Source organism: Patiria miniata, unplaced genomic scaffold (genome assembly GCF_015706575.1).
Source record: "Patiria miniata isolate m_02_andy unplaced genomic scaffold, ASM1570657v1 HiC_scaffold_15, whole genome shotgun sequence".
In the NCBI taxonomy this organism is placed as follows: Eukaryota; Metazoa; Echinodermata; class Asteroidea; order Valvatida; family Asterinidae; genus Patiria; species Patiria miniata.
This window is the reverse complement of record NW_024037053.1, coordinates 2,138,719-2,159,315: the sequence shown is the minus strand read 5'-3', so window position 1 is coordinate 2,159,315 and position 20,597 is coordinate 2,138,719. Positions and strand designations below refer to the sequence as shown.

Below are 20,597 nucleotides of genomic sequence, written 5' to 3'. Positions count from 1 at the left end.
TAAAGAAGCTTTAGATTCCACAGTGAAATTGAACCACTCAAGAATGGATGGCCGGCCACACCAACTCAAGGGGAAAAATAGATCGTTTTCACAGCCGGTTGGCGGCAATTAAGGACATGATCATTCCGATCTATAAATTACATGGTCGCTGTTTGGGAAAAGAGTATAGCGTTGATTGATTTGGGTGTTTTTTCCCCCAATCGTGGAGAGGACTTTGCTAGTAAAACACTGCAGCCTGGGCGGCTTTTTTTATTGTGCAGAAGGAAATGATGGGTTGTTTGTTGAAGAGCGAGGCAGGAAAATTAATGAAGTGCGTGTCTCATTAAGAGGTAAATAATTGACTCTCAATAAATTTCCACACGCTACATGTACCATCATTTGTACTTCATAATGTATGTTTGGATAATGATAATGTAAATACCAGTATGAATGCACGTACATGTACATGTACTTGGATTGGGTTTTCAGACCCTGCCTGATTCCTGTGGGTTTTCCCCAGAATATTCTTCTGGGGTTTTCCTCCTACATGTACATGTACCTCTGAAACTGTAATTTCTTCTCATTGTCTTTCCTCTATAGGTTTCTTCAGGCTTGCGAGCACAGTGCCTAGGGCCTTTTGAGGAATCCTTAGTTTCAGTACCAGAAATGAATGATAACACGTACGGTATGCAAACAATACATTCATGTACATTTTCTACAATACATTTATGTACATATTACATGTACATGAAGATTATTCTATAAATTGAGGATCCACTTTTTTTCCTGTCCCTGTTACACGTACATCAGTCATCTACCGTAAATGATGAAAGGTTTGCGGAAACAACATGTGCGAATAATTTCTCAACTAAGAGAATGGTTCTGAAAAGAACCAGAGGTATCTAAACTCGATGTTCCAGTCAGTGTGCTCTGACCGTCTTCAGGTCAGAGCATACTGACCGGAACGTCGAGTTTATACCTCTGGTTCTTTTCAGAACCATTCTCTTAGTTGAGATATTATTTGCACATGGTGTTTCCGCAAACCTTCCATTATTCATCTGTCATCTACTGGTATGAATTTATAATTCCAATGCACACTATGCAGTCGTCCTCCAAGATTGATAAGCAAATTAACTCTATAAAATTGTACGAAGTCATTCTTGACGATACATGAAGGGCGAATTAATTTACGGAAAGAATGCAACCTCGGACACCATCTCAATAAATACAAAAATCTACATTTACAGTAGCTGGGACTGAGAAACATTTCCAATTTTGTCAGGAAATTGTCTTAACTCTCCACAACTACACAACCGCTCAAGTGGCACAGTCTGGGTACTACATTGTACTTTCCCACATTAAAAAGTACCAAAGAAACAGGGACAGGAAAAATGTCACACTTTGGACCCTAATTTTACATATTGACCAACATGCTCAGAACTTTCTTTTTTGGATGTCTTTCCAAAAACGTCCCCTATTATTGGACAACCCGATACATCAAAATTGTGCAGACCTTATTGCTGTGTAGACCTCAAAACAGCCTCTACATGCGTACATGTAAACAGAGAAGCTACACGTACGGACAAAATTGTACATGTCCAGCCTCCAACAATTGTCACATGAAATACACTATACAAGACACATCTAATTAGGGAGGTTTTTCAAGCCACTTGGCATTGCAAACACGTAAATGGGGATTTGAGTGCTGCCATCAGATATTTACTACCGAGTATGGCGCGGTGTGTGCCCTGAATCCCAATGAATTACCGGTAAGACTTCACAGCCACAGGCGCGCCCACAATGCCGAGAAACAGGTCGAGCAACTACAAATCGCAAAAGTGGCATTTGGATTGTTTACCGGCCAATATCTGGTAAAGATCTCCCAAATGTGTCATAAAGCTGCACTGTCAACACAAAATGGATGGTTTAGTGAAAGCAAAATTTCAAAAATACATGTATCTAGGTGACAAGATTGCGGTACAATGCAGGATGCATGCTCTTCCAGAAACATTTTTTCTGTAATGCGGTTGGGTATATAAATACCGTACGTATGTACAACTATTCATAAGATGGAATTTTGCGTCGGGGTGATGTAAATCAATATTACATGTACATGTAGGTTTTGCCCTTTACCGACGTATAAACACTGTATACTCAGTGTGTTACCTCCCGAGTTAATGTTGAACAAAATTACTCGTGTTGGACTCGAACCCACGACCTCCTGCTTTCTAGTGCAGATGTCTTACCACTCAAGCACCGAGCTTGCGTGATCAGCTTGTACATGTATGTACATTGTACAACTACAACTTACAAGTCATAATGTCAGCTCATGCTCCATGTAAAAGCAAACATTAACATGAACTTTTGATTAATGTAACAAAAACATTCCGAAAGCCGAATACATTTCTACTCCGTTGACATTTACTGAAAATGTCTCTAGGTCATGGGCCCTCCGGTTTTCCTCCCTCTGGAAAAATCAAACACTTTCGATCTCAGGCTGTGCTCCGTGGTCTTATATGGGTCGATGTGGCCGGCAGCCAGAGGCACCTTTATGTGCCAGTGGCCCGACGACGTTGTAGCCGCGTCCTTCACAATTCAGCATCCTAGCTGCGAGTAAGGATGATTAGCCTCCCAAATTATTATTATTATTATTATAGGGGTGTCCCGAATAAACGATCATCAATCGAATATGCAAATAACTTTTTGCCATTTTGAATATTGGGGGGGGGGGGGGGGGGGGGGGGGGGGGGGAGTCTACACAAGTGCACACGAGACTACGATGTTATTTTAATCATAAAGTTGCCGGGCTTTATTTGTCAAATGCCACTTTTTGTCGATGACGGTACATTGTTCACATCCTTTTAGCAGGTTAATGCCCTTGACACAAGTTTATAAAATACTTCCATAATATGATCCATAATAATATATCGATCGCCACACGCAAATTTTTACCAGCGCGCTTTGCGTGCAACTTTTGACCGGCGCGGCACGCAACTTGATCAAAGAGCTTCGAATAATCAAATATTTGGTGATACACAGTTCTGCATATCGAATACTAAATCATTCAAAATTAGACAGCCCCAAGACGTCAAATCCTCTGCAAAATTTTCACTCACGCAAAGTACATAACGACATGTACTTGTACATGTACTGCACAACATGTGCACTGCACATGAATGTCCCATATTACCTCAAAAGGGCATTGCATGCTCATAATGACCTCAAAAACGGCGAGATTTTACGGGAATACGCGACTTCAAGGTACATTGTTTAGGAATTTTTGTTCAAATTATTTTGTTTCCTGGTTGCAGGTTGGGGTTAATTGATCAAGAGCAAAAAGAAAGTTTAATTGAGAAAAAAAACCCTCAAAGCATCATTTGAAAAGTGTTTTGTTTTGCGAGTATTGCAAATTGATGACTAGAACAAATTGAAAAAATTCTCAGCCCCATCCACTGGTCAGTCAATCACACTCATGTCTATTGATTGGGCCAAGACAAACACGGGAGTCCGTGACTAGACTAGTCAGTGTTTTAGAAGCAAGACGTTCCAGGAAAAAAGCGAACGTGAACAGGAAAGACATCCTACATGTATTGACAACTGCTAACTTAAAGGGACTTTTTGCTTACTTTCAAGAAGAAAAAACAAGAAGGAGCTTCTTGTAGGCCACTCAGATCGGCCAGTTTTGTCCGGGAACATCAAGAGGTATCTTCAAGACCCTCTTATACATACACTGCATGCAGTGCTATAAATAACCTGGCCCTCTCAAGTCGCCGATGGCCTTTGAAGATTACTAATCTGCCTAAAAGCAAGCTGTTTTTGACTGGGCTTAAAAAAATAAAAACTGACAAACTATAACAAAGACATGTTGCACAAGTCCAATTGCTTCTTCTACAGTACAAAGCCCATCAACTGTATCACTGATAACGTTCCCTTCCTTCAAAATACAGTAAACAAAATCAGTAATAAACCAGAAAAACCTTATCAATTTTTACCCAAAATTCAAGGGAAACTGACTACATGTTCATGTAGATGCATTCCATTATTTTTTTCATAATAAGTTGCACAAAGGCAATCCGGAGGTTGCAGGTTCAGACCCTACTCCAGTCAATTTCGTTGTTCAACTTTAAAATTTGTTTTATTATAATCAACTTATTCAGTTTATCTTCGTGATTTATTTTGAAATTTGTAAAAAAAAAAAAAGGCTGTATCCTCTTTGAGTGATATCTGTTTGCCATTTCCCAGTTTTGCAGCATTGCTAATGTTGCTGCCAGGCATCATGACTTTGGGTGCGATCCCTGGCTACATGACAAATATGGGTTTACGGCTTCTGACTAGCGCCCCTTGAACAAAGACTTTGACAAAATGGCAAACTGCCAACGTAGGGCTGGATAGCTCAGTTGGTAGAGCACTGGAACGGCAATCCGGAGGTTGAAAGTTCAAACCCCGCTCCAGTCAATTTCTTCGTTCAACTTTGAAAATTCAACTTTGAAAATAAAAAAAAACTGTGTCCTCTTTGATTGATCCCCGTTTGCTATATTTCCCCAGTTTGAAGCTTTGCTTATGTTGCTACATGTAGCTCGAGTTATTGGTTGAGATCCCTGGCTACATACATGTAACATATACAGGTTTAATGTGGTACCGCTAAACATACATGTAGGACTGGATAGCTCAGTTGGTAGAGCGCAGGGAAATGGCTATCCGGAGGTCGCTGGTTCAAACCCCCCTCCAGTCAATTTCTTTGTTCAAGTTTTTTTTTTAAAAGTCAATTAAAACATCAAATTAAATTTCATGAATGCAGAATTGTTCCCGGAATTCTCTATCACTGAATTATCTTGAGGGCTTTCAGTCTGGACACCTGTACCGGTAGTTTCTTTCCTGTTGCGTCACGCAGGTGCGTCAATGACATTCTGATAGTGCTGGATATCCTTTGATATACATACACCAGGCTTTAATTGATGTGATAACAGGTGCTCTTGCAGGTGGTCCAGTGCAGGGAATCGCCCCCGACAATTTCCTCTCTTTATTGACGATTTTAATTAAAGTTGTTACGAAGAGCAGGTCAGTTTATTTTTGATGGCTGACAATTTTTCCAAGTAATTAAGTTTTATGTTAACAATGTCCCTCTTTTCCGGTAAAAAAATGATTCAGTGGTCAATCGAAACAGTGTTGTGTGGATTTGTGAATGCCATCTGTTTCACAAATTGGGAATACATGTATACTGCAGTATTTGTAAGTGTTGTTCCATCTCAAAACATGGCTTCCGATTAAGGTCGCCGAAGTAGTCTGTAGGTAGCTTATCCGAAGAGAACACGAGACTTGGTACTACCAAATTCATGAGATGGGGAAATGTTGAGTCCACCTTTTTTCCCATTTTCAAAATACATTCAATGGAAATTCATGCCTGCTTTCTTTGTTTTGTTCTCACTAACGCCCGTTCAAAATGTGCTTGTTTGGAACGGACAAATTGCTTGGCCTCCGGTTTACCCGCAAAAGTGGCGGTACAGAGTGCAGTGCTCGTATAACAGCGCGCCATATCTACACCTTGTCATTGTGTGATCCGCCCCTTCAAAAAAACAATCAAGGCCCACCTCACCGTTGCGGGATCTTCCCCCTTCAAGAAATGGTCGAGCCCACACAGCCAACCGCGACGCCACCATTTCCATGTGTGTTAACCGTACCCGTACACGTGGTGCGGTATAGAGTGCAGCGCCCGTTGAACATAAGCAGCAGTTTGTGGTGCGGTCTTTTTAGAGAACCGCTCATTCAAACAACTTCAAACTTGACACTGCACATTCTGGGGTCCTGAGCAATACCCCTGCCGATTTTCAACTTCATACAGTGCCCAGTTCTGGAGATAATCGAAGTACAGACAGACAGACACACACACTAGCATGTTTGTTTATGGTGTAAATCAAGGATTTTCTATTGTTCCTCTTCCCTTCTCCTTTGTTTGTACTTTAACTTTTTCGCAACACCTCTCATTGGTTTTGTACAAGTTTTCCAACCGTGTACCGTGTCCTCGATTTACACCATGAAAAAACACACACAGAGATTCCTGGAATTATAGTTAGATGTGAATGGGACAGTGCATTACCAAACCAGCCACCCAGCCCGATCTCAGATGTCTTATCTGACAGTTGACCTTAGTTCTGCCTAATTGTCTTGACAACCACTCACCATATGATGGACTGCGGCCACCACCTGAGCATAGATTGGTTTGCACTCCGCCTCGCTCAGCTTGCCCTCGTTGGAGATCTTGGTGAAGAGTTCGCCGCCGGCGGCATACTCCATGACCAGATGCAGCTTGGCCAGGGTCTCAATCACCTCGTACAGACGGATGATGTTGGGGTGGTGCAGCTTCTCCATGCAGGAGATCTCCCGCGACAGGAGGCGCTGGGTCTTCTGGTCCAGCTTGGTCTTGTCCAGAATCTTGATGGCTACTTTCTCTGGAAAAGAAACAGAAATATCACACTTTTTACACAAACTTTGCTCAATTTTTTTTTCAGTGTTTCTGACAGCGTTTGAGAAACGCAACACAAGCCTGCTAAGGCATACAACATTGCCTCAAATACTCAACAGACCTGAACTGTAAAAATAATAAAATAATAATAAAATTTCTATGAATAAAGCGCACTTATCGATAATTATTGGTGTTCAAGGTGCTACATCATTATTACCCTGCTCATTGGGCCAATGAAACATTCCAAATACCATCGCAGCTCCCTAGGGAGTATACAAAATGTACACTGGACGCAGCCATTTTGGTGCAAAGCAGCTAAAATCAACTACAATTACACATGTACCATCTCTGCCCTCACAGGTACCCATTTACACCTGGGTGGAGAGAAGCAATGAGTGACAAAGTGCCTTGCCCAAGGGCACACGTTCCATAGCCGCAGGCTGGTCTCGAACCCAAAACCTGCAGAATTACCCGCAGCCCACAAATTCAATGCTCCAGACCACTTTGACTAAAGTGTGGGCTTTCTTTGTTAAAGTGTGGGCTTTCTTTGTTTAAGTGTGGGCTTTCTTTTGGGATCCTGGTGGCTGTCATCCCCACCTAAGCCAGCTGTGCCTACCACTTGCCTGCTTTTGCAGGGCTTGCTTGAAATATGATCTGACTGTTGGTGACTAGCCTATAATGTAAAAGGCATGGCAGGGGAAGAGGATTGTTTTTTTTGACTGTCTGTGACTGTTCAGACAGCTGGCGAATTAACAAGGAGCATCTATACACAAGTAATTGTACATGTATATCATGTGGTACATACATGTAAGTCATTTAATAAAGATAATCTTTGAATCGACAAGGCCCCCCCCCCCAATAGCATGATTACCATGATTATGACTTGAGTACAATGAACATTATGACTTGATGGTATGGGGTCCGCTCATACGTCCGACGCCTCATAGGTCCGACACCTCATACATGTACATGTAAGTCCAACAAAATGGCATCTCCCAACATGCCCAACCAAATAAAGGCCCATACATGTAGGTCCGACGCCTCATGTAGGTCCGACGCCTCACAAGTCCAACGCCTCATAAGTATGACGCCTCATACCGGTAAGTATGACGCCTCATAGGTCCGACGCCTCATACGCTTCCTACATGTCCTATTTCCGACGTCGGACTTATGAGGCGTCGGACCTATGAGGCGGAATAAATAAATTGTATGCCTCATAAGTCCAACGCCTCATAAGTCCGAAATTTCGGATTTATGAGGCGTCGGACCTATAAGGCGTCGCACTTATAATACAGCCCCGATGATACACAAGCATGATAATTGTCAAGCTCCTAGCATTTAGTCAGCCCTGTCTTTATTGGGATCTTATTGTTGTCACCCCTATACCGGTACATCCCCGTGTCCGGCTTGTCAATGAGACTGCATCATTAACCACTAGTAGGTGTCTCTGTGAAGATTGCAGTGAACCATCCAGGCCAAACTCGATAAAACGTGCAGCGGCTATCAAAGAAAAGTGTGGTAACGATCGCTAAAACCAGAAGGCAGAGAAAGCCTCGACAAGAATAGAGGCCTCAAAACATGCTACAGGCAGGTCCAACAAAAGCGGCCGTTTCCAATAAACCAAACGGGAAAACCATTCCGCGTTCATGCTTGGATGAGGGTGACAGGCTAATGGAAAGTTCATTCAGATGGTTCTGATCGGTTTCACCGCTCTCACGCATACCAGACCGTGGATGCATTAGGCAGATGGCACCTGTTTCTTGTCTTAATTGCACACCAGAGAAGAGTGTGAGTCTTGACCTGCCATCTGAGATGCTCATATGATGCTCATCTTCAAAATCCCCGGCGGACTTCACAATTTTCAGGGCCACTGAAATTACATGTAACAGTTCGCTGAGGAGACGCGATGCATGCTGCGGGATAATTAAAGTGCATGCATATATTGCAGGGCAAACACCTCGAGACCACCTGTGTTCTTAAACGAGTCTTAAGGGTCGTCACCCCGTGCACTCAACACCTACATGTACATGTAGCAAAACAGAATTATGACTTTTGCTTTAAAAGCTGCTGCAGAGTGACACTGGGAAAGGTTCCCCATATCTGTATGTACCACCGAAAATGAACATGTACATGTACATGTATGCATGCACGTGCATGAACATGAACATACATGTACAAGTACATGTACATTTTGCACATGTGCATATGCACATGTAAAAAAATTTTTATCTTGACAGCTAAGGATAACAGCTGGATAAAATGTCAATACTGAGATTTGTTTTAAAAAGTTTAAGCAATATGCTCCAGAGAAAGCCGTGGAAAATTGGGACTTCAGATTGTTTTTTTTAATCAGTGTCATCTTTATGTTCTTTTATAATGGACATATCGAATACTCTCGATATTGGATTTCCTATCAATTATTGAAAATGTTGATAGCGACGGTGCTTAACGTGTACATGTACACGTGAACAGATGTGTTTGGAACGAATCAGTTACTATAGTCTACATGTATGTATGCAGCATATCATGCATGTACATGTTGTGGAGTACAGTTCATGGGTCATTCTATAAATTTAGGGTAAAAAATGCCAAAGTGTGGCATTTTTCCTGTCCCTGTTAACCTTGGCACATGTACTTTGTAGTTTGCCATTCAAGTATCAACAAGAATGATTTTTATTTGTCAGATAGGTACTGTACATGTACAGGTCGTTTTCTATTCATAATCACTCTTGGAGGGCGACTTAATGTGCATCATTGGCTTTTGCTGTAATTTTCAAAAATGAACTATTTGAGGGGTTAGTATAATAGGTCAAATATTGTTACACTGACATGTTTGAAGTTTTGTGTTCGAAAATGCTGGAAACACCAAGAAAAACAAAAACGTTCAAGTAGTCTGGTTCCCTGACTCCACTAAGGATAAAATGGATCAATTTATAGATGCCAGAAAATTGTAAGGTAAGGGAACCAGTGTAGCTGGCCTGCACCCGTTCATGCACATGTAACCAATAGCAAACAAAATTTGGACTGAAAAAAAAAGGTAAATTTGAAGCAGTAGTTGAAAAATAGTTAGGTTTTTCCAAAGGTGGTTGGCCGACCACTGTTGGAAATGTATACAAAAATACCATTTTCTTGAAAATGACTTCACACCAGGAGCCATAATTTTACAGGATGCTTTTGACTGTCATTTACCAACATCCTAGTAAGGTATTTCGTAAAAACTTAAAAGTTTTATTTTTCGATGTTTGCAAATGTTGTATATTCCCTTTTATTAAAAAGTGCATCCAGAATTATAAAATCATACATGTACATGTAGATGTCAGGCATAACAGGGACAGATACAGTGGACCTGAAATTTACATAATATGACCCTTGTGCAGGAACAGTACGCATACATAATTACACAGTGTACAGCTTTTCTTACGTACATGTACACATACTGAAATTGGTATCCTTGTGGAGACATTTCTTTGTTCTCGTGCACTAAAGTTTTTGAGTTTGAAAGAACATTTGTACAGTTTCAAAATGCTCTTTTTTTAACCAGAATTAATTTCCTTGGCTGATATTCGGACTTACGTACATGTAATATCCCTTTTCTAAAACTCTACCATTTGCGACAAATCAACATACCTTGGAAATTCCTAGTTTTTGAGTAAAATATTTCATATAAAATATATGAAAACCTTGTGGAGACGTATTCATCTATAGAAATTGCCCTGTGGAGATGTATACAATCTTTTGTTCCCTATTGTGTGCATGTCTCCAGAGGGCACGGTGTATCAGATCACGCATTGTACATGTAACCTGGTTTTTTTTGGCCAAGCAAGTAATTTCTCGGCTTCACAATTTTCTCCGCTCCGTAGCCATGAAATTGGAGCCAGGAATACATTGTCAGTAAATGTAGCTTATACCGGTACATGTACATTGTAATAAGCTCCTTATGTACGCCGTCTTGGAAACAATTTCCCATTGCTGCCTGTGTTTGCCTCAGTGCCCTTGGAAATAGACAAATGGATTTTTCTCTGAAAGCCTGTCTGAGTTAAAGCCTGGCTAGGCCAATCACAAGATGCATCAATGACATCATGCAATCAATCCCTGGTCGTGATTGGTCAAAAGTTTTAATGGCTTAGACCCCCTTTACACAGGGCTGCAACCTTTGGGCCTCCCTTGTGCGACCATAAAACTGGCCAGGTCACCGATGGAGGCTCAAAGGAGGCCGAATAGTTGCCTAGATTGTTCAAAGGTGGTACACAGGATGTTCAGACATCGCCATGGACGCCATGGTCACCATAAATTTTGAACATGTTCAAAACAGTCGCACAAAGGTGGCCGAGGAGGTTGGTTGCTCAAAGATGGCTCCAATGAGGCAGAAGGGAGGCACAAGCATTGCCGTGGTTGCATAATGGATGCACAATGGTCGGCCAATGGTCGCCACGTAAATAGATCCGTTCTGTTGCAAATTTTACCGTCAATCTGGGCGATATGCTTCTGCCTCCCTCGTGCCTCCTTTGGCCGACCAATAGCGTGCATTGAACGATGACTGTGGCGACCGCTGTGCCTCCATTCGGCGTTGGTTACCGTACCGGTAGGTTGCACAGCGGAAGCACAGGGAAGGCAGGCAAGTGGCTCAGTGAACGCACAGGTTGCTCGTAGCTCGACATGAAAATGCCAGAAAATTTGAGTTTTGGTGGTTCAAGGGAGGCACAAGGATGGCTGGAGCAGTTACATACATGTAAATGTAGAAACAGGATTTTCTGGGTTTAGGCAACCATTAAGCATCCTGGCCATTTTTCGATCGCTCATACCGGTAGGTGGTATAAAGGTCACAGCCCTGTGTAAAGGGGGCCTAAGAGATGCAATGGGCAACCTGGATTTTGATTGGATACGTCAGATCTGTAGGGCTGCCCCGAATATGCCGAATATTCAATCATCAACTGAATATTCGAATAGCTTTTTGCTGCCTTGAATATTCATAAACAAAAAAAAGGACGCACACCCACACACGACTGTGATGTTACTTTATCATCAAGTAGCAGCGTTTTATTGTCAAGTGCCACTTTGTTTTGTCGACGGCTGTTCATTGTTTACATCCTTTTAGCAGGTTAAAGGGAATATACATCATTTGCTTTTGCTTTTAAAAAAAAAAAGAGAAACAATCATTTTCCTGTAGTCTGGTTCCTTGACTCCATATAAGAAGAAACAGAGCAGTTTACATACATTGGGGAATTGTAAGGTCCAGGAACCAGTCTAGCTGGCTTGTACCCGTTCATAGGTGTGTAATCGATTGCAAACAAGTGCGATGGTCAATTGGAACCAGTATTTGAAGAAAAAAAGCCAGTTTTTTCCAACGCTGGTCGGCCGACCAGCGTTGGAAATTGATACAAAAATACCACTTTTCTTGAAAATGACAGTATACCAGGTGCCATGATTTTACAGGATGCTTTACACTGTCATTCACTAACAGTCCAGCAAGGTATTTCAAAATGATTTGGTAGTTTTATTTTTTGATATTTGCAAATGTTGTATATTCCCTTTAAAGCCCTTGACTCTTATAAAATACTTACTGCAAAACACTCCATGTCGATCGCCGCATGCAACCTTTATGGGAATTGTTCTGTGGTCACGTGTGTGACATTTTGAATGGTCACGTGCGTGACATTAATGAAATTTATGCACGGCAAGACCAACTTATGAAACATCTTTCGTGTGTCTTTACTTACCAGCAACATTTTAGTGAACAATAATCATTTGTATTACATGTACAGTACATCACATAAAAAAACCCTATTTTTCCCTCGAAATTAATTTAGTTTCAATTTGTGAAGAATCACCCACGTATGCATCCTTTACCCTCCTCTGCAAACATATTCTGTTCCAAGTTGTCCTTTCAGTCAAAATCAATCAAGTGACAGGTTTCAACAGTTAAGAGATCCCCGCCTACATAAAGCAGGATTGACTGGCTGTGACAATTTATGTAACTTGATACAGCTACGTTTTGACTGTACCATAGGTGATTGATAAGCCAGCTGTGTCTACCACTTCTCTGCTTTTGTATGTTGACTGAATTTGACTAGTCACAGTGCTTGCTTGAAATATGCTGTGACTGTTGGTGACTACATGTAGCCTGTTTAAAAGGCATGGCAGGGGAAGAGGATTGATTTGGTGACTGTCTGTGACTGTTCAGATAGCAGGAGGGTTAAGCCCGGTTCATACTCGGCGCAAAAGCAAAAGCGAATGCGAATTTGTGACGTCATGGCAAGTATTCGCGCTGCAAATTCGTAAAAGTTGAACATATTTCAACTCAGGCGAATTTCGCAGCGAACGTTTCATGACGTCAAATTCACTTCGCATTCGCGTTCGCATGAAGTATGAACCGGGCTTTAAATATGTCTAAAACTTATCAAGTACATGTAGATATGTGTTTTTGAGGTGTCAGATGCTGCGGATAAACCTGAATAACAACTTCTTTCCACATGAATAAACATGCACTGATGCAGCAAGACTCATTTATTAGGGTTCACACAAAAAAAAACCCAGGTTTTATTAACTCTGCAGCTCCCCCCACCCCCCATTATGAAAACAAATAATGTGTCCATCATTCATGTTATATTAGGCAGTGGGGAGAACCGCAGAGATGACAGGGAACGAACCTTACTCCGGCCCGGCCCTCGTACTTTCAGGATTTATTTGTCCAGAGCTCCGAGGATGAGAGAAGATTGTCCCAGAACCGACTGGTAATTACCTTGATGGATGGTATTAGATCTGGATATATAAAGGATCCCTCCAGATAGGATTCTCATATCCGCGACAATTTTTTGACGATGATGGATGGTTTGGATTGCTCCTTGCAAATATGGAATTGTAATTTATATCCGCGGTCGTTTTTTTTTTTTTTTTCATTGTGGAGCAGTCAATATTAATTTGCTCTTTTTTTTTTCCCCCACGAGATCGGGATATAGCTGAGCTAGTCACGTCTGAAGTTGGTTAAGGTTCAACGCCGCTTACAACATGGAGCAAATTCTCGGGTTGTTTTACGTCCTGATTTTGAAGACTGTGTATCGACACGGGCAACTTTGACGTGGTCTGCATTTCTGGACGTTCTTTTGCACCTGCTTGTACACGTGTGTCTATTGATTTTCTGCAGATAATCACCTCATTTAACTTGGTGTACATGTATATAACAGCTGCTTTTGTGGTCGTGAATATGAAAGGCCAATGATTTGGCAAATCAAAAAATGTCGCTTTCCCGTTTCAGAAGTTGTAACTTCCGTTGCATTCATAAAAATGTGGAAGAAATTTTTTTCCCAGTTCATTATGTACATGTATGTACCGTTACGTCGTGTCGTGGACGTTCACAAAATTATACTGAACAAAGTTTTTTTCCCGTATAAGATGTACATTATGCTTGGAATTGAAATGTTTGGCAAAAAGTCATGTAGTGAGTCAGAATGATCTGGACCCAAATTATAAAAATATAAAAAATATGTAGCAATTATCAAAAAAGTGTGATACAGTGTAAGTTACAGGCTGGTATTTTTGACATAATTTGGTGAAAGTTTCATGTACATGTATCCATTGTACCATTTTGAAAAAAAGTGCTAGCAAAAAAAATACACGCTTAAAAATTACTAGATGATGGATGTATTAGATTTGAGAAATACATAAAATAAATTATTAATAATTTAAAATTTATAATGCGCCTTTTGCGTACAAATGATCAAAAGCGCATTACTGAATCGACGTTAAAAGTACCGGTAACTACTTTATAATAAAACAAAAAGACACAGAGGGATTTATACAAAGTCATGTCACTGCGCCAGTGCCAAAACACCGGGATACATCTGTCCCGCCAACAGGGAGAATATATTACTTAAAGCTATAGTCCATCATTTGCAGCCATCCGAAAAGTAACCGGCGTAATTATTGTTGAAAAACAAACTTGGTTGAAAGATAGTAAGGGAACTAAACTCCCTGTGAAATTATTCTTTCTGGGAAGCTGTCATTTTGAAGTAATTAACGAAAGAAGGCATTTCCAACGGTGATTCTTAAGAAGCACCGTAGGAAAATTTAAATTAGTAGTTCGTTTTGTTATTCAGCGCAGCGCGCACAAGTATTGGAACGACGCACACGCGCGCGGTTGTTATAATTCGTCGGATCAGTGCGCTACGTCGCGTATAGCTGCAATTCAAAACAATTCAAAACATGATTCAGTAACTTTTGATTTGAAATTGAGATCTTAGAATGCTGTTTTTCTCGGAATGTACAGCTGAAGCTTAGCTGAAACTTCATCAGGTTAGTTGCTCAGTATCCTTCATTAGATTTTGAACTCTTTTGTTGCTTCAAACGAACAACATGCACAAATTACAAATGATTGACTGTAGCTTTAAGCTTAACCCTGCTGATATGTACACGTACATGAACATGTTTACTCCTTTACCCAATTTATACTTCACCTTCACGAGCAATTGTCTTGACCTTTGACCCTGTTCTCACCTTTTGTCAATGCATGTATGCCCATCTTAACCTGAGAGAAGTTGCCGCTCCCAAGCTCCCCTCGTATCCGGTAAAAGGCGATGCGCTTCCCCAGCGTAATCTCCTTGAGTGCTCGGGGGTCATTGTTCAGATCTTCCGTGAGTTTCTCATACGCCGTTAATCGCCGGACGGGCTGCGCCGTGCCGTCCTCGCCCGTGTTGTCGTTTGGCAACGACCGCTCGCTGTTGTTGGTGACGGTGGACACGGTCGACGGCGCCTCCACACTAGTATGGCGACCCCTCTTGTCGGTGGACGACATAACGCTCAGCTCCACGTCGCGCGCGCTGGTCCCATCAACTCCTCAGATTGAGATTCCTTGGCATGACGTTTTGCATTTTTCTAGCGGCGACCCGTGGGCGATGGTGATTGAGATACTGATGGGAAGGATGTCGTAATGTGAGATGCTACATCGTTCTGCCGGGGAGAAAAGGAGAAAGATTGTTGAGACAAGATATAAAACCAGGAACAGAGTCATAACAGACAAGATGGCTGTGATAAAAAAGGGAAGATTACCACCACGAGATTGGAATTCTACCCTATAATGAAACCTGACCGTTGTGTCTGAAAGATCAGATAAAAACCCGTACAAATGTAAATCCAACATGTACTCAAAGAGTCGGCAAACATTTCTTGGTTGAAAGCTTCAAGTAGGCTTACAGAATCATATTTGCACCTGCAATCTTTTCATTTCTGATATTTTTATTACAAAAGGCAATAAAAACCGACGACTAGAGAGGGTTAAAAGGTACAAACCAAAAAGGGCAAATTCTTTCAGATGCTTTTACGAGGGCTGCTTAAATACAGACATATTTCCGATGGTAATATTTTGTGTGTGTGGGAGATTTCACTTACACCTTCAACCTGACAACTGAAATGCACGCACATTGTGTAAAAAGGTCAGCAATTTGACATTGGGAAAAGAAGAGCTGGTATATGTTTTCGGAATTCCCGTAAGTAAATATCAAAGGTAATTTGAGCACAACCTGCAAGCCTTTAATGACGTCAATAAAACTGAAATGTTACACCGCACAATAAATTGCCATTTCAAGTTGGGGGGGGGGGGGTTCTAGCTTAAGGGCACTGAATGTGGGCTTTTGACACTCTGATGTTATGTGATCTCTGTTCGGTGCATTGAATCATGGGTCATTCTTCGTCCGTTCGTGGGGACCACGATGAAGAGGGAATGTTTGTGAAAAGGTTTCTGAAACAGAAACCTTCTTTTCTTTTCGTTTTTCCATACCTGCCTGTGAATGGAGGTTTCATCTCGAAAGCTTATCGTTTCGTTTGTAATCCTTTTGAACATGTAAGAACATGTAAAAGCCTACAGGCATGCATGCATGTCGATGAATACATGTATAATTTGTAAATTACATGTACATTGTACAGTGTACGATCCAATCACAATGCACAAACAAATGTATTAATTCTTGTTCCGTAATTGTGGGGACTTACACTCGTCTGTGCAAGGTATTTGTGGGGACCGAAAATGCTATGGGGACAGCAGAAAGTCCCCATAACTCGGTCCTAATTTGCCTAACAATAAAAAACTTCCCCATAACGCGGTGTAGGCCTACCTACCTCTACACACACACAAATTGCACGGAGCATTTTAATGTACACTGGCCTAGGCTTAAGAATATTCTTACACAATTCTCAGTCCAGGAACATTTGTACTGGTGTTTGTGTGATTTTGCTTCTTTTTAAAAATTTAACTCTATTACAATTGGCAAAAATATTCCATTTGATTGATATACGGTACATTATACCGGACAGGTTTTTCTTTTTGCGGGAGGGCAAATTTTCATTTTTTTTAATCCTGTGTCAGTGGGCTTCACTGAACTTTATATAAAAGAAACTCTGATTTAGAGCATTTCCTTTTCTACATTCACAAAAACTCTCATTACATGATCATTATATTAAAAACATGGTTAAAGGGAATGTACATCATTGGCTTTTGCTGTTATTTTCAGAAATGAACTATTTGAGGGGTTAGTATAATAGATCAAATATTGTTACACTGACATTTTTGAAGTTTGGTGTTCGAAAAGGTTGGAAAAACCAAGAAAAACAAAAATGTTCAAGCAGTCTGGTTCCCTGACTCCACTAACGATGAAATAGATCAATATTTATAGATGCCGGAAAATTGTTAGGTGAGGGAACCAGTCTAGCCTGCCTGCACCCGTTCATGAACATGTAACCAATAGCAAACAAAATTTGGACTGAAAAAAAAATGATAAATTTGGATCAGTAGTTGAAAAATAGCTAGGTTTTTCCAACGGTGGTCGGCCGACCACCGTTGGAAATGTATACAAATTTACTATTTTTTTGAAAATGACTTCACACCAGGTGCCATAATTTTACAGTATGCTTTATACTGTCATTTACCAACATCCTAGTAAAGTATTTCGTAAAAACTTGGTAGTTTTATTTTTCGATGTTTGCAAATGTTGTATATTCCCTTTAACAAGCACATACGGTTTCATGTTTATCTGTACATCATCCCTATCGTTTATCCACACCAGAATTTTAGCAACATCATATCTGGCAACAAAGTCTATCTCCGCCAGGGTTAATGATGTCCCTAATCAGTCGAGGAGCGAGCATGTCGCCTTGAAAATATTTACTTTAATGTCTTCCAAGACATACATGTATTATCAGTGTCTCGAGGAGTCATGCCTGGTGAAGTGCTTTGCATTATTAAACTGCTGTCCTGCAAAAGATGTCATCATCGGATACACAATTGTGTGAAAATTTGCCAATACAATGTATTATTAACACAGCTGCCACGGTAACACTCCAAATATTATGTAGATAGGTGACACTGTGCAATTAAAGGGAAGATACGTTGTTTGCAAACATCAAAAAACAAAATGATCAAAATATCACAAAATCCTTTACTACAGTAGACTGTTAGGGAATGACACTCTAAAACCTAAAATCATGGCACCTGGTGTGCTGTCATTTTAAAGTAAAGTGGTATTTTTGTATCAATTTTTAACGCTGGAAGGCCGACCAGCGTTGGAGAAAACTGGCTTTTTTCAAAACCTGCTCCTTGTTTTTCCTATATAATTATGATTCCTCATTTGCTTTGCAGTTGCTTACACACCTGTGAAGGGGTACATGCCTGCTAGACTGATTCCCTGACCATACAATTCCCCAAAGTCAATAAATTGCTCTGTCTCATCTTAAGTGGGGTCAGGGAACCAGACTGCAAGAACATGATTGATTTTCTTTGTTTTTCCAGCATCTACGAACCCCAAACATGAAACAAGCCAATGTAACAATATTTGCTATAGCATATACCGTAGCATACTATTCCTCCAAATCCATTTATTTCGGAAAATTATAGCAAAAGCAAATTTGTACATTCCCTTTAAAGGTAGAGTACCGGTAGATTTTTTTGCAGCTATCCAAAAAGTATCGGTAACTGACCCACTTATTGTTGAAAGCAAATGGCACTAAAACTCCCTGTGAAATGAATCCTTCTGGCTTGCTGTCATTTTGAAGAGAAAAAAGAAGATCATTTCCAAAGATGAGTCAAGTGACACATTTTTGGAAACTTCCGTTAGTAGTTGGTTTGTAATAAAGCGAATCCGTGAAGGGGTGCGCGCGAAAGCGTTGACACGACGCACACGCGACTGCATTTGCTAAATATTCGTCACTTCAGTGCATGACATCGCATACCGATATAGCGACTGAATGAGCAAGTGTCTGCATGGATGCTGATTTCAGGCGAAATTCAAAACATGACTCGGCACATTTTGAATTGAAATCGAGATCCTAGAATATTGTTTTCTCGCAATATACACAGCATTCACTGAGCTGAAACTTCATCAGGTTAGTTGTTAAACACCCTTCTTTAGATTGTGAGCACTTTTGTTGCTTCAAACAAACAAAATGCACAAACGACAAGTGTTGTACTCTATCTTTAAGCGCGACAAAGATTTCGCAAGTGGATAAGTACACCTACAGGTACATTATACATACATGTAATGTACATATCACTTCCAAATGTGCACTTTCCATTTTCGGCATATACATGTATGTACGGTACATGTATTTATATACATTGTAATTTACAGGACATGTACGGGTACGATAATTTAAAGCTTTGATCGTCAGTTTCTTCAGTTTCTTCAGCTACATGTATTCTAGAAATGACACTCACGCTGAAGTGAAACATGTAATGGATTGTCTACACTGTTCTGATGGCTTCAAAGGACTACGGATTAATTATCACCAGTAGATGCTCGATTTTGTTTTAAAAGAGAAAAATAAAAAAATTAACATTAGAAATGATACACGTACGGTACGTGTATACAAAAACGCTTGAAAACGCTTGTTAAATCACCATTTGCGTGGGGGTTTGACCTTGCATACGATGGGCAAAGTGCATTTCACATCAAAATGTAAAGAGTTGGTGAAATACCACACCAAATCATAATATACGTGTAACCAGATAGTTTTTCCCTATTTCTCATACACATCCCGTACCCGCACAATTTTTCATGGTCCCTTTTAATTACGATATTTGGTGAAACAATTTAACCACACAAAATAATGACCAAATCATAATATAACCAGACAGTTTTTCCCTATTTCTCATACATGTACATATCCCGTACCCGCACAATTTTTAATGGTCCCTTTTAATTACGATATTTGGTGAAACAATTTAACCACACAAAATAATGATATAACCAACAAATTTTTCCCGAGCCGCATGTATCTCTGACCCGTACCATTTTTAAGGGTCCCCTATTGACCCTGAACATCGTGATGAGAATCAAAACGAGTTCTCCAGCCAGGCTATGATAGTGCTCTGCTTTCTGCCTCAAACTGCAGAAAAGTAGCAAAGTTTAAAGGTAGAGTTGTCATTTGAGCATTTTTTTTCATTTGAAGCGACAAAATTGCTCAAAATCTAAAGAAGGGTGCTATAACAACTAACCTGATTTAACTCTTAAAGGTAGCATCCATCATTTGTAATTTGTGCATAAATGTTCGTTTAAAGCTACATGTACAATAGTGAACAATCTACATGTAAAGATGGGTGTTGAATAACTAACCTGATGACGTTTCAGCTCAGTGAATGCGGTATATTCGAAGAAAACAATATTCTAGGATCTCGCATTCCAAATCAAGAGTTGCTGAGTCATGTTTTGAATTGGGCCTGAATTCAGTGTCTGAGACACGTTCTCACTGAGCCGATTGCAGCTATGTGATGTCGTGCACTGAACCGACAAATTATAGCAACTGTGCCTGCGTGTGCGTGGTGTCAATGCTTTCGCGTGCTTCGCCGAATATAAAAACAAACTACTAACGGAAATTTCCAACAATGCCTCTTTAGACGCATTGTTGGAAAGCCCTTCTTTAACTGTTTTCTTTAAAAGGACAGCTTGCCAGAAGAATAATTTCACAGGGAAACGCTATCATTCAGCCGATTGCGGCTCATGATGTCACGCATTATTAAAACTGACCAATAATAGCAACCACGCGGGCGTGCTGCGGTCGTGTCAACGCTTACGCCCACCCACTCACGGATTTGCCCAATTTCAAACCAAATACTAACGGAAGTTTCCAAAAATGTGTCACTTGATTCATCTTTGAAAATGACCTTCTTTTATTGTTT

General features: G+C 40.6%; 1 protein-coding gene across 2 annotated transcripts in view; it reads right to left on the bottom strand.

The window, feature by feature from the left end:
- LOC119722382 (serine/threonine-protein kinase NIM1-like) overlaps positions 1–20,597 on the bottom strand; it is a 52,136-nt gene that overhangs the window by 10,436 nt on the left and 21,103 nt on the right. For both annotated transcript variants that reach the window (XM_038192455.1, XM_038192456.1), the window contains exons 2-3: positions 14,930–15,382; positions 6,157–6,425 (exon numbers count right to left, since the gene is read on the bottom strand). In XM_038192455.1, the coding sequence (XP_038048383.1) occupies positions 6,157–6,425; positions 14,930–15,227 (567 nt within the window). In that variant the 5' untranslated portion in view covers positions 15,228–15,382. The remainder of the gene's footprint in view (positions 1–6,156; positions 6,426–14,929; positions 15,383–20,597) is intronic.